General features: G+C 42.5%; 2 protein-coding genes across 2 annotated transcripts in view; both read right to left on the reverse strand.

Annotated features, from left to right (window-relative positions):
* Positions 1–1,560: 1,560 nt before the first annotated feature.
* Positions 1,561–5,305, reverse strand: LOC134104166 (interferon-induced protein 44-like). Its single transcript, XM_062557493.1, has 8 exons — positions 5,212–5,305; positions 4,008–4,501; positions 3,784–3,835; positions 3,335–3,530; positions 2,909–3,061; positions 2,632–2,803; positions 2,347–2,447; positions 1,561–2,278 (listed from the first exon to the last, which is right to left on the reverse strand). Exons 2-8 carry the CDS (start codon positions 4,486–4,488, stop codon positions 2,045–2,047), a joined length of 1,389 nt encoding a protein of 462 aa, XP_062413477.1. The 5' UTR covers positions 4,489–4,501; positions 5,212–5,305; the 3' UTR covers positions 1,561–2,044.
* Positions 5,306–5,837: 532 nt separating this feature from the next.
* The window catches only part of LOC119227659 (microtubule-associated protein 1B-like), a 10,078-nt gene continuing 3,086 nt past the window's right edge, over positions 5,838–12,829 (reverse strand). The window contains exons 4-9 of the mRNA XM_062557408.1: positions 12,506–12,827; positions 12,156–12,242; positions 9,608–12,072; positions 9,043–9,151; positions 8,699–8,916; positions 5,838–7,784 (exon numbers count right to left, since the gene is read on the reverse strand). Coding sequence (XP_062413392.1) covers positions 7,629–7,784; positions 8,699–8,916; positions 9,043–9,151; positions 9,608–12,072; positions 12,156–12,242; positions 12,506–12,827 — 3,357 coding nt within the window. The 3' untranslated portion in view covers positions 5,838–7,628. The remainder of the gene's footprint in view (positions 7,785–8,698; positions 8,917–9,042; positions 9,152–9,607; positions 12,073–12,155; positions 12,243–12,505; positions 12,828–12,829) is intronic.

Genomic DNA, 12,829 nt, shown 5'->3' on the forward strand with positions numbered 1-12,829 from the left:
CGCACACGTTACCTGCCCAGTCACTTCTAAAGAAAGGGTGGAGCAAGCATACCACAAATTCAGACACACCTTCTCTCCAAGGACTCTTCCATGTCAGAATACACAGTGATGTTGAGCATGGTTTCGTTACAGCATTCCTGTCCTGTCTTTACAAACATTCATGCGCTCCAGGTAGAAATTGGGGTGTGGACACGTCATGCACCCACGAACAAGAAGCACAAAATAAAAGCTTCTGATTTTTGACTGACAATATAAAAGCAATGTGGCCTGGATGTGAATCTGTCTTTCTGTTATCTTCTGCACAAAGCAGATTTTGTATGCAAGTGTGAGACCCTTAAGGGTTCTTGTAAAAACCAGTTCAGGCACCTACTGGTCAAGAAGTAGATTCTCCTGGGAGTAAGGCCTCACTCCTGTGGTCTGCAGTGGTTGGCATGAGGGTTCTATTGAGTAAACACTGAAAGAATCACCTCCATGGTCAGCCTTCAAGGCATTTCTTCCACAAAATGCAATACATGAAATAATCACTTAAATAATGCAGATATTACAATATTTCAGTTAAAGCACTGCACGACAACAGTCCGTAATCATGCATTTTTTCCATCTTTCAGTAACATGACACAGGGCTGCTCTGTCAACATATCATAACCGTCTCCTTGCTCTATCTGGTTTCTTTTGGCATCCACAATCCGGGGCGACGGTGCAATCCCTGGCCCCCGCTAAACCGCCTTGGCCAAGACACTTAACCCCAATATTACTCCCGTAGCTGTGTGTGATGCTCGTTCCTGATTTGTCAGGTGACACTGTGTATGGTAGCTCCTGTCATCAGTGTATGAATGAGGGTGAATGGGTAAATGATGACATGAAGTTTTGAAGAACTTTGAGTGGTCGGAAAACCGCTGTAAGTCCAGTACTGTCCATTTACTATTAAAATGCAAATGTGATTATTAACATTTAATAAATGCTGTGAAGTAAGGAAGTAAATTCCAAGAGAAGCCAGTTATTGCTATTTGCTGTTGCTCCTCTTGTCCCATCAGTAAGAATCAGGAATCAGGACATTTATTGCCATAATATGCCAGACATAAAATCAATTTGACTTGCCTTACTGCAGGTTAGGTGAAATGTATGCAGTTTTTTATGCACTTTTGACATTTTAAATAATTAGAGTATATGACTTGCATACGTATATTTTAAGCTGAAGGTATTTCAAAAATCATTCCTGTCTGGAAGATAACTTCCATTCAAATGCCTCTGGCAGCCACATTAGAAAACATACCTCAGTGCACACAGAACTTTCCTCTGGTATCATGTTTGCAAGTTAAGGCGTAAGAGCAGTGGTTTCACTAATCCCTCAGTGCGCCTGTGCAGGAGGGACGGCAGCCTTCATCTCCCTTTGTCATGTGGACCGCTGAGACGTTTGTTTGGTTACACAGAGTGAGGCCCCTACACCTTATGGGAACATCATTTACTTTGTCATTCGAATTTGTTAATCTACGCGATATCTCAGAAGATAAAACATGTGAGTGTGCGTAGGCAGAGATACTTAAAGTGCATTATACATAATGATGTCCAAAGGAAATTTATTTAAAGTAAAGTAAACATAGGTATATTGAGCAGTGCAAAAGCAATAGGGCAACATGAGCGCATTTTCTTTTTATGACATTAAAGTTTGTACACTTGTGACATATGCTGGCTGACTGAGGGAAACGATTGGAAATTGGAAAGTCACCATTTGTTTTCTTTTTGTGATTTTATAATCAAAGATAATAGCTATATTGCTTTTGTGAGAGACAGTCCACATAAGTGCATTCAAAGTAGACAGGTAAAAAAATCAGTAAACATTTAAACTATACTTGTAAACAGTAAACTAATCCAAACCACAGCAGAAAGTAGGAACATATTCAGCGGTCTTAACTTGTTGATATACTGCTGGCAGCTATATATGTCGAGGGACATTTAACAAACCACACATTTCTTTTAACATTAGGTGTTTGAACAATCAACTCATTATGGGACATTGTGTTTAGACATCTTTCAGATGTGACATTTAGTATGTTCTGTCAGACATGGACGGATACAATCCATCGAGGTCCGGCTGATCGATCCCCACCTGGTCAACAACTTGGTTCTCAAAGAAGCTGTCTGAGTAGTTGAGCATCTGCTCCACCGCCGTCAACAGCAGAATGTTAACATCCTCGTTCAGCTCCAGCTCCTCGCTGTAGCTCTTTACCAGCAGCACGCAGGACAGGGGGATGCCAAAAGACTGACTCAACTCCCGGGCCTGAGAGACGAGGAAAAGGGTTGAAATTGTACATTTCGATACACTTCACTGAACAGGATGGCTCTTACCTTCCTCTGGAGGTAAACACTGCGATACACATTCTTCAAGTCTTGTGCCACCAGCGCACAGGCCTCGTCTACTTTAGTCATCAGCAGAAGCTGAGGAATTCCTATAAGAGAGCAGAAGGAACGCTAGTAGAACATACCAAGAAGAAAATTACAAATGAGATTCTTTTTTATTTTTCACTGGTGTTAGTTGGTGTCACAAATGAGACTTGCCCATAATATAACTTTTCCAACATTTGTTAATAAATAGTGGCACCATAATAAAAATAATATTACTGTACTGCTAACCCATGGTGTTGGCCTGTTTCCGAATGGTAGTTAACTTGTCCAGCATTTTTTGGGAAAGGAGGGAGACCTTGCAGGTGTCAACCACATAGACCAAACAGTGGATAACATCCTTCAGTGTCGCATGCTGCTGAAAGCCAGGAGAATCCACCTGGAGTGACGTGTAGGGATTCAGCTGTGGAGTAAATAAAGCAGAAGCGTAATCATTTGTTATTATTCTACATTTCTACCAGTAGATCAGTTACACAAAGAGAAGGGTAACGAGGCGGATAGTTGAGACCTGGTAGCGATCCTTTATGTGACCTTTGAAGATGTTGACTAAGTCCTCAATGTTCACACCAGTGTCAGCATTTTCCTCCAGCCCCATTGTGTCACACAGGACCAGAGGAACAGCTCCGCCACCTTTTCCTGCCTTGATGGTGTAGGTGCGAAACTGGAGGGGCGACATTTATGTAGTTTAATTAGACAACTTTATAAATAAGAGCCTGTGGTAATCCGTTGTGCAGTTGTATTACAATCAATCAAAGCATGTTAAGCTTCATTTGGACTACAAAATGTAAAATATTCGGCTGGTTCTCCTCAGCCATTTTTGCTGCAGGTTAAAAGATGACATTCATGATTAGGCTGAAGCAAAAACACACACAGGACACAGTTCACCCTCTGCATTTCTGCAGAGTATCACAAAGAATAGAACTTGTGCCAGCACCTGAGTGGTCACACTCTTCCCTGCTGTACCAGCGATGGCCTGGCATGTCATGTTGCCTCGAAAAACTGAGTTGATTGAGTTGAAGAAGGTCGACTTGCCGGCGCCGACGGGCCCCACCATCAACACTCGGGCTTGTTGGACGGTTTTGATGTCAGGGCAATAGCTCAGAATGGCCTTCTTCAACTCCTCCTTTCTCCTGGAGGGAATACAAATGATACAGAAAAAAGGTCAGCCTACATCTTTAATGCATGTTCGCTGGTGAGGATTAATTCAATGGTTACGTAAAATGACGGAAGATTAAAGGTTTCAAGTGTAACTTGTAACGCTGATGTCACAGTGTACTTTCACACAGTACAGTTTTACATCCATGCAGCAAAGTGAAGACTTAACCCATTGGAAAACAAGTTTTTCATGCATTGTGGCTGAGGTTTCCAAAGCTTTCTACATACTCCGCAGTCCACCGAATGTTCCTCCAGGGTTTGGCCAGTAGATCTCCCAAGCCTGCATGGAAGTTAATTGCAAAATGGCAGAATTCTTTGCTACAGTTCACTTCAATAAAACAATGCAGATTTTAGTGAATGTATTGCACATATTATATGAATCAACATACAGTATAAAGTAATGTAATAAAGTCGTAAAATAATTTCTTTTTAAAGATTGTATGGACACGCACTTTCAACTCGATACACTTCAAACTCATTCAGTGCCAGGTCCTGTCCATGCATCTCTGCAGCCTGAAAGATGAAGTTATTCCCTGGGTTGGACTGGATCTTAGCACTGTTTGCATCCAGGAACAGTAGGGCACCATAATTCGGGCCGGTGGCGCCATCTGTGAAAGCGCACTGCCCGGGGATACCCGCCACCTTCAGTGGGTTGTTTCCTCCCGAGCTGATGCTATAGAGGAAGGCCCCTTCATCGTGGACGTAGTTTCCACTCTGCTTGTAGTCCTGAGAGGTGTAGGCTCCAAAGACAAAGCCGGCGTCATTGTAGGCAACGATGACAGTGGGCCCCTGCATGTCACAGCGGTTGTGAAAAGCCAAAGCAGCAAACCCGTGGACACTGGCTTTGTAGAGCAGGTGTAGTCGGACATGACCCAGGAGAGAGAGCAGCTTCTTGTGCTGGTCTTCAGACAGGCTCGAGGTAACGGTAGTCATGACGGCGGTTTGACTGTCAAAACACACACCACATGAGATTTGTAATAAATCATACTCTGCAATACTAAAAAACAAATGGAAATATGTCCTAAATCACATGAAATCACATACAAAATGGTTTCAACTAGAGAAATAAGTTTCATTAAATGACATGTAATGTAAAAGTGTGATGTCTTACTATCAGCGATGGATCAAAATACCAGTAGGGCTACAACAATGAAAAATTATCACATTTAAAAAAAATTAAGTACAGCACTGGAGGGCATGGGTTATAGTTACTATCCACCAATGGTTTTTTTCACGTGAAAGATGATACAATATGATGTACCTTTGAATGTCAGATGAATTTAACAATTTACTGACACTTAAAATGGCAATCCTTGTGTGATATGAGCTTTACTTTCTGTTTCCTATTGGTTGTGTACTTCTGAGATGCTACATCTCAGTCTCTTTAGCTTGCGCTTAAAATAATTGAAAGATTAGTTTCATTTTGACCACGAAGACTTTGAGGAAACTAAAAAAAGAAAACAGGTTATTGGTGTACTCATTTTTGTGATACATTATGAAATATTAGATACAGTCCACAACCCACAACTATTTGTCATGGTTAAAACGATTATTACAAGATGGGAAATCAATCAAAGAGAATCCATGACGCAGCACGCGGACTAACCCACTGATCAATAAATGAAACCAAACCAATGATAACAGCCTCAAACTCACCCACAGTAAAGCTCCCAAGTATTTTGATTAAATGCAGCAAGTCGCTTTAGCTCAGTCAAGGTTCGTTCCTCCGTCGAAACTAACAAAAGTGAAAGTGCAATCAGGTGGTTTAAAAAAAAGGAAAAAGGACCCGCCCATTGCCGGTTTTGGTTGCTATTGCACATCCAAAAAGGAAACTGATCAAATAAAAGTAAAAAGATGGAAAGAGGTATTCTCACTTAAGGATAATTCTAAATGTCATGAATGAATATTTAGATTTTTTCATCAGTATGGCTCTTTCACGTTAATAATAATCAATAATCCCGGGTGTAGTATGGGAATAATAATAATGGGGAGATTGAATCTGATGGTCGCCCTTATTAGAACGGGAATATTCTAAAAGGATGACTATTGTATGTGAGGGAATGGGATGAGACAGATGAGGATCATGTTGGTGCTGTGACCCTTTGACCCTATGAGTGGGACCAAATGAGGTATCTTTAGTTTGAGTGACGCTGTAAATTATTCTGCAGTCCATGTTGAGGAAGGCGTTATTGCAAACAAAGGGCAGGTTAACTTCTTTGAACTGCAACACATTTCATATTTTCATATTTTCTATAACTTTAAGAAATCAACAGACACCTTCGAATGGTTATGCACATTCTTTATTCATACATTAGTCCCAGACCCAAAACCCATATATATTTTAACATTGATACTGTGTTTATTACTTAGACGATGGCAAAGTGAAGGTTTTAAATGTCCATCCCATCGCCTCGCTCTCCCACAGTGCTTTGCTCTCTGTCTTCATGAATATCATGAATGAAACCACATGAGTACATACAGTATTTTATACATGCGGGACACATACACATAGTTTTCCCTTTGCTACCTTGGAGATCAAGTAATGATTACAGCTCTACTTCATTTCCCATTGCTAAAAAATCATTTTAATCTGGCAACCTTTTGCAGAAGAGTGTAATAAAAAGACAATAAATATGGATTTACAAAATAAAACAAATACCATGTAGTGTAGTAGCTAAAAGAAAACCATTCAAATTCAATCTACATAATTCTGAAATGTATTTTAAATAATTTAGAGATTCAGAAACGATAATGAATTTAGTTTCTAATGTATTTGTGATTGATTCATATTGTAGAAACTCTTTATGCTACATATTCATGAAAAGTTTACATTTTACCGGAATATGAAACCTGTTCTTGGACTACCTAATTTAGACCGCAGAAAATATTCTTTCATTAGTCATTTATTATTGGAAAATCCACCTTTTATGTGTTAAACTAAAAGAATAATAAACAACTATTTACAAATCCTATACCTAATTAATAAGGGACTCGATTTGATGACAGCCTTTAAGCAATTTCAGTTTCTCCATAAGGATTACTTATTTCCAGATATGAATTCAATCTATTGTTTTCATATTTACGGAGCACAGCGTGGAATTTAACTCATATAAAATGTTATGGGGTGGAAATATGGCTCTCCAACAATCTTCATCATAACAACAATCTAAACATGTGATCACTTATAATTTTCGACTTTTTGTTTTACAAAAGGATTTTCTGTCAAATTACCAATTAACATGATTTTAAGCTCCTGTAATGGATTGCAATTACAGTGACATTCTAAAGAGGTGATTGCTGTAATGCTATTAAACCAATTCCCCCCTGATCCCTGTCGACAGATTTGTTTTTGATCACCTCCATTCAATAATCTCAGATTATCACTGAACATCTAATACATTGCATTTCTTCAGTTTTCTCTGCTGAGATTACGAGGTCAACATTGAAGCCACTGAGGCACAATACTTTTTGAATGAGCACAGCTCATCTCGTGTCTGCTTACAGTGCTCACAACAAACACTTAACCACACACTGCGAGATCTTCAGGTACAATGTAAAACTCTATTTTTACGATACATACAGTCTGTGCAAATATGGACAAATACAGTTTTATAAATTAAAGCAACGCACTGCGAACAATGTTTTCCTAAATAAAAGTGCGCACACTGTCATTTGTAAGTATCAGGATAAGTGACATCAACGGGTAAATGTGACATTAAAAGCAGCAAAATGGGCATTTGAACAGAGCAAACTACCATAACCTTTCAGTGCTGAATGCATTGATAAAACAAGTTTACACAAAGTGATCTTAATCCCATGTATGCAATCTGTATTGATTCATCTTTAAATTACAGCTGTCATCTGGATCCATATGTTTGCAAGCCGACATGCTTTTAAAAAATCATGCAAAAAGGACTTTTTGGTGCAAGAGTGGCCCACACAGAAGTTACTTACCAGGAAGGGGATGGGTGAGAATCTCATTTTCGTTTTGTTTGTGCAGAAAGGGGCCAAATGTTCTCTGTAATTCCCCATGACATCTATTTCTTTATTTTACTGTTTTAACACCTTTTTTTTCAAAACTCTATCTTGCATGCTGGGAAGGTCTCGTCTTGCATCGCAACGGTGCTGTTGGATCCAAGCACGGTGATGCCCAGCTCCTTTTGTCTGTCCAGGGTCTGTTGATACCACTCCTGCATTGGTACCGACTCAAAGGTAGGAATCAATGTCACCTGGGGATAGATGGATAAAATTGAGTATATTTATCTGCAGTGTCGCTTACATTTGACTCACATCACCTTCAGTTTGTCATTAGCCGTAGCTGTAAGTAATTCACCATATGCAGGGAATCATAAATTGGATCCAGTTTACAAATTTTCTGATGAAATTATTCACTCCATCAATGACGTGCTCCATGGCCTGATATAGGAATTTTGCATGTGTCAAATAATAACTGCATTCACAAATTTAGAGATTTATCAGCAATTTAATGCTTCTACTACCCAAAGCTCATAACTATAGTTGAAAGTTTGAAAATAGCCGAATAAATATATCAGTTCTTCTGTTCAGTTAAATGAGTTGAAATCGGTTTTCTGTTTCCACCATTTTGTCTGAGCATTGCTACACTGTCAGAGGGGGATCGAACATTCGTCCCTCCCAACTACTTCCTGGAACCTTTGCCGTTCCCCTTCTGTCCACCAGATGCCCTCAGACTTTTCCTCCCATCCCAGTCATCTCACTCACCCACATCTAGCACCCCCAATGTTCCCCCGAAACTCAAAACCATAACTGAGGTCACCTGGTAAATCGTTGAGTGTGAGACACTGTGAGGCCTTTAAACGATGTAAATATTACATTACATTCTTCTAGGCTTTTTTCCTCATACGATGAGAGGTCATTTAAAATAACGTATTTCCTGTTTTTTGTCAAAATTGAATCGTACTTGTGGAATTCTAACAAAATGTCATCTTTTTTCATTTTGATTAAGATCTTTTTGTTGGCGGCCAGCATTATTTGGCTGTTTGTGTGCAGTCAAAGGATCATGGGAGCTGTAGTCCACAAGCAGAGCTTAAGTTTTCTTTGGAAAGGCCAAATGCCACATGAGAAAAACCCCAACATCAAGTAATACACGTTTCAATGTTTCTACCTGCATAGTGTCAGGCCACGACATCTTGGCATCCAGTAGTGCGTCCAGTGTGTTCTTCATTAGCTCCTCCTTCTCTTGACTGTCCCCACTGATGATGTAACAGGAGGAACGAACGCATCTGAAGAAGTCCACACCGACTGTTGAGGACGAGGCTCCAGAGGGAATATAGGCCAGGTCCACGTACACACTGACCTCGCCATCACAAGTAGACTTGGAGACTGTGACAGGGGAGTGAGGAGAAACTGCTGATCAGCCATAGCAACACAAACCATGGGACATACGTAGGTCTGCAAAGTACACGGGGGAAACAGGATTTAATAGGATTTACGTTTTAAACCTCATACCTGGATTGGGTGAGGATTTTGCTGGTGCGTAGCGGGAGCCCTTTTGGACTCCACTTTGGCTCTCTGTCCTGGTTTTCCCTGGGACCGATCTTTGGGAAGGCTCGACAACCTGGCAACAGAAAAGAAAAATGGTTTGTTAGTTTTCAGCCATAATAATAAAAAAGTGAAAACTTTATAGTCATAATAGCATTAAAATCTGTAACTAAATACAAATATGATTCCTTATGGCAGGAAGACACTAAGGTTGATTAAAACTACAATATTAAACACATCTATATGCTAGAGTTGTTCCAATATTGTTCCCAGTTTTGTTAATGTCTTTGATACAATCCCAAAAGATGAGTTGCGTATTGGTTAGTACAATACTCTTTGCGCCAAAGCCAATACCAATACCATATCATTTATCAGCTTGGTTTAACTTTACCGAGAAGCGGGGACAGGTATTTGTAAAATGAGTAGAGACGAGTATTTAACAGACCTGTATTGAACTGATACTGCCTGATATGGAGGTTCAGGTGTTTTAATGTGTAAAAAGATTTCTTCTATATTACAAAGACAAACTCACAGCTGGAGTTTTTCCCCGCATTCCAGTGGCTTTCGCTTTCTTCCTGTGGGCGTCGGCTTCAGACTGAGGAACGGGCATGGATGTGCCCGGATGTGGGGGCAGGGGCGGGCTGTCCCTCAGAGGGGCTGGGAGGGGGTCCGGGGGAAGACCCTGACTGGAGCGGAGATTATGAGGAGAATTGGATGGCTCGCTGCTGGAATCATTGTCATCTGAGTCCAGGCATCCATCGGCTGTGGTGGACGGGCAGTCCTCCGTGCAGACGGGGGCACAGGACTCACTAGGAGATGAATCCTTGGGGTTGTTGCTGCCGTGGTGATGTGGAGCGAAGGCTCCTCTGGTCGGCTCGCCAGCACCCGAGCTGGAGTCAGGCTGTTTGAGGTGCTTGAACTCGCAGGGGGAAACCAAACATAGATCCACGTCGTGAGTTGACGGATCAAAATTAAGTGAGTTTGGAGCGGGAGGTCGTCCCATCTCAGAAGCCTGCACTGAAGGTCGGGGAGGCTTTTTTGTCGGTAATGACATGCCAGCAAAATGGCCTCCATTGGAATGAGAGTTATGGACACTGTCGTCCCCATCCTTCTGGCTCAAAGTGGTTGGTCCATGTTCCAAAGACATGGATAGTGACTCGTCCACTTCTGTGGACTGAGGTGAGCTCACCTCTGCTGGCATTGAGTGTGTAGTGGTGGTGGTGGTGGTGTTAGTGAAAGAGGGAGAGGGGTCTGAAGGTCCTTCTTTAAATGAACCCAAAGAAAGGAAGCTTAGTTGCCTCTCTTTTGGGAGTGTTTGACTTTCTGGATTGCTTTTGGGCGGCCCCTCATTTTGCTTGGATGCTTCATGTGGCTGGTTGATGTCAAATGACTCCAAGTTACTCATCTGAGCCTGTAACTTGCTAAGAGTCGCCCTATTGCACCACACATCATCTGGGGAAAGACAATAAGGAGTGTGGCCTGCACTGTTGGGCCGTGAGTCCGGGGAGGCGGGCTCTACGGTCTGCTCGTCAGGGCTAACAGGAGCCTGGGTCTCTGGAGAGGAGCGGGACGGGGGGCTGTTTCTCAAAGCCCCGTCCAAGAGAGTGTATTCGGTCGGGGTTAAGTCAAGCTGGACTGTGCACTCGTTCTTTGGTGCCTTGTTCAGGGGAGCGGGAAATCCCACAACCTTTGCTGGTTTTGGAGCCCTTGCACTATGCACTGTCTGCAGGTCTACGTCAGCTTTCTCTCCAGTCCAAGCTTTGCCTTGCGCTCCACTATCACCACTCTTTGCTCCCAATATCCCTGCAGCCTCTTCAGCTGCGATACTCTTCTCTTTGCTCGTACCTCCAAAGCTCTTTTCATTTCCTGACTGGCAGCTTTTTTGCTTTGTTTTATCTGCTGTTTCCACCTGTGCCTCAGCTCTTTCCGTTTCCTCCCGGAGCCTGAGAAAATCCTTTGTCATATCCTCAGGGGTAGACAGCTTGGAGCCACAGGGGTTGTCTTCAGACTCTTTCTCTGGTTTGTGATTATGCTGCTCTGTATCAAGCCCCCCGGGCTCTGGGATTCCCAAACGACTCCCAGTGTCAGGTTTTTTCGCAGTGTTTGCATTTACTTTCTTGCCGTTATTTACATCCTTTCCTGATAGTTTTCCTGGTTTCTTCGCCCCTGTTTTAGAGTCATTTTTTGCTTCCTTTTTGAGCTTAGTTTTATTTTCATTATTTGGTTTGAAAGGGAAAATATCCTTTTCCCCCTGATGGTTTTTCTTAGCACTGTTCTCCTGTTTATTCACGGGCTTCTCTTCCTTTTTCCCGTCCTTCCTCCCTCCTTTCTTAGATGTATTATTCTCTGACAATGGTCCTTTTGGCTTTCCACCTTTGTTTTTGATTCTGGTTTTATCAGAATCTCTTGAAGGGACTCCATTTAATACCTTTCCTTTTTCCTCCTTTCCCTCTTCTTTGACTCCTGTCTCTTTCCCATGTTTGTTTGTTGACTCCTTTCCTTGTGACTTGCCAGTCCCCTGGTTCTCTGTCCTCTTGGTCTTTCCGTCCTCCCCCAGTCTCTCCATGTCTCCGGTGGTCACTGAGGGTTTCTGGAGGAAGGCCAGCCCCTTAAGCTTCTCGAGCCCGAGCAACAGCTTTGCTTGTGGGGTAACACCGGGAAACAGCACCCTGACCACCTTCTCCTGGGGACATGCCGGGTGCCACACCAGCAGGGCAGAAACTGAAGCCAGGGTGGTGAGAGGGAGAGTTTGGGATTTTGTTGCTGAGGATACTGCGTCAGGCCAGCTGTGCATGAGTGTCTGGTACTCCTGGCTGTTTACGCCAGGGCTGAGGATGTATAAATCCAACTGTCCCACTCCCATCTTCTGGAACAGGGTTAGCGGTTCAATGGGAACTCCTTGCGGGCGAAACAATGGCTGTGGTCTGATGTCTAATTTCTTCAACAACTGTAGGGTTAGGGCTGCCTGGTGTGTGCTCTTCAGTACGTTGTCCACACCTGACATGGGAAGAATACAGTTTGACTTGATGGCAATTGCTGAGATTTACAATTACTTCAGTAGGTTTTAATGCATTACTCACAAGGCTGTACATCCACCTGTAACCCACTGGGGGCATTAAAGAAGACTACTCCCAGCTCGGGGGAGATTAGCTTCTTAGATGTGTCATCTGTTCAGATAAAAGAATATTAGCACTAAAAGGCGAATTTGAATGGGAAATAAGTGACGGTAATGGTTACAATGACATTTACACAACTGAGAAGATAATGGCATCTCTCAACTACAACTTCAAAAGAGAACTACCAAAATGGTTTTCATGTAAAACCCCCAAAATTTACAGACTGTTTAGTCCAGACAGGTTAACCTGTGCACAACAGACAAGGCAAATTTGTGTTTTTTAGCTTTAACGATTGAATGGACTTGACTTCTTACCTTTGATATCAGAGATGAGCTCCAACTCAGCCACCTTCCTCTCCAGGAAGACGTTGACCCCGGGGAGGTTTTCTGTCCCAATGTGCGTCATCAAAACTGCATCAACTCGGTCGAGGTGTCGGACCAGCTTCCAAAAACAGGCCTGGGAGTCCGAGCCGCCATCCACCAGCACCGTGAACCCGTTAACGGCAAAAAAGGCACAGTCGCCGCGGCCGGCAGGGAACACGTAGCAGCAGGGGCGGGACAGCTTCAGAAAACCCACGGTGATGGGCGGAGGCAAGAGGTCAAAGGGAGATGGAGGGGAAAGAGTACCAGAGATGAGGG

Source organism: Pungitius pungitius, chromosome 14, assembly GCF_949316345.1.
Source record: "Pungitius pungitius chromosome 14, fPunPun2.1, whole genome shotgun sequence".
NCBI classification, from domain to species: domain Eukaryota; kingdom Metazoa; phylum Chordata; class Actinopteri; order Perciformes; family Gasterosteidae; genus Pungitius; species Pungitius pungitius.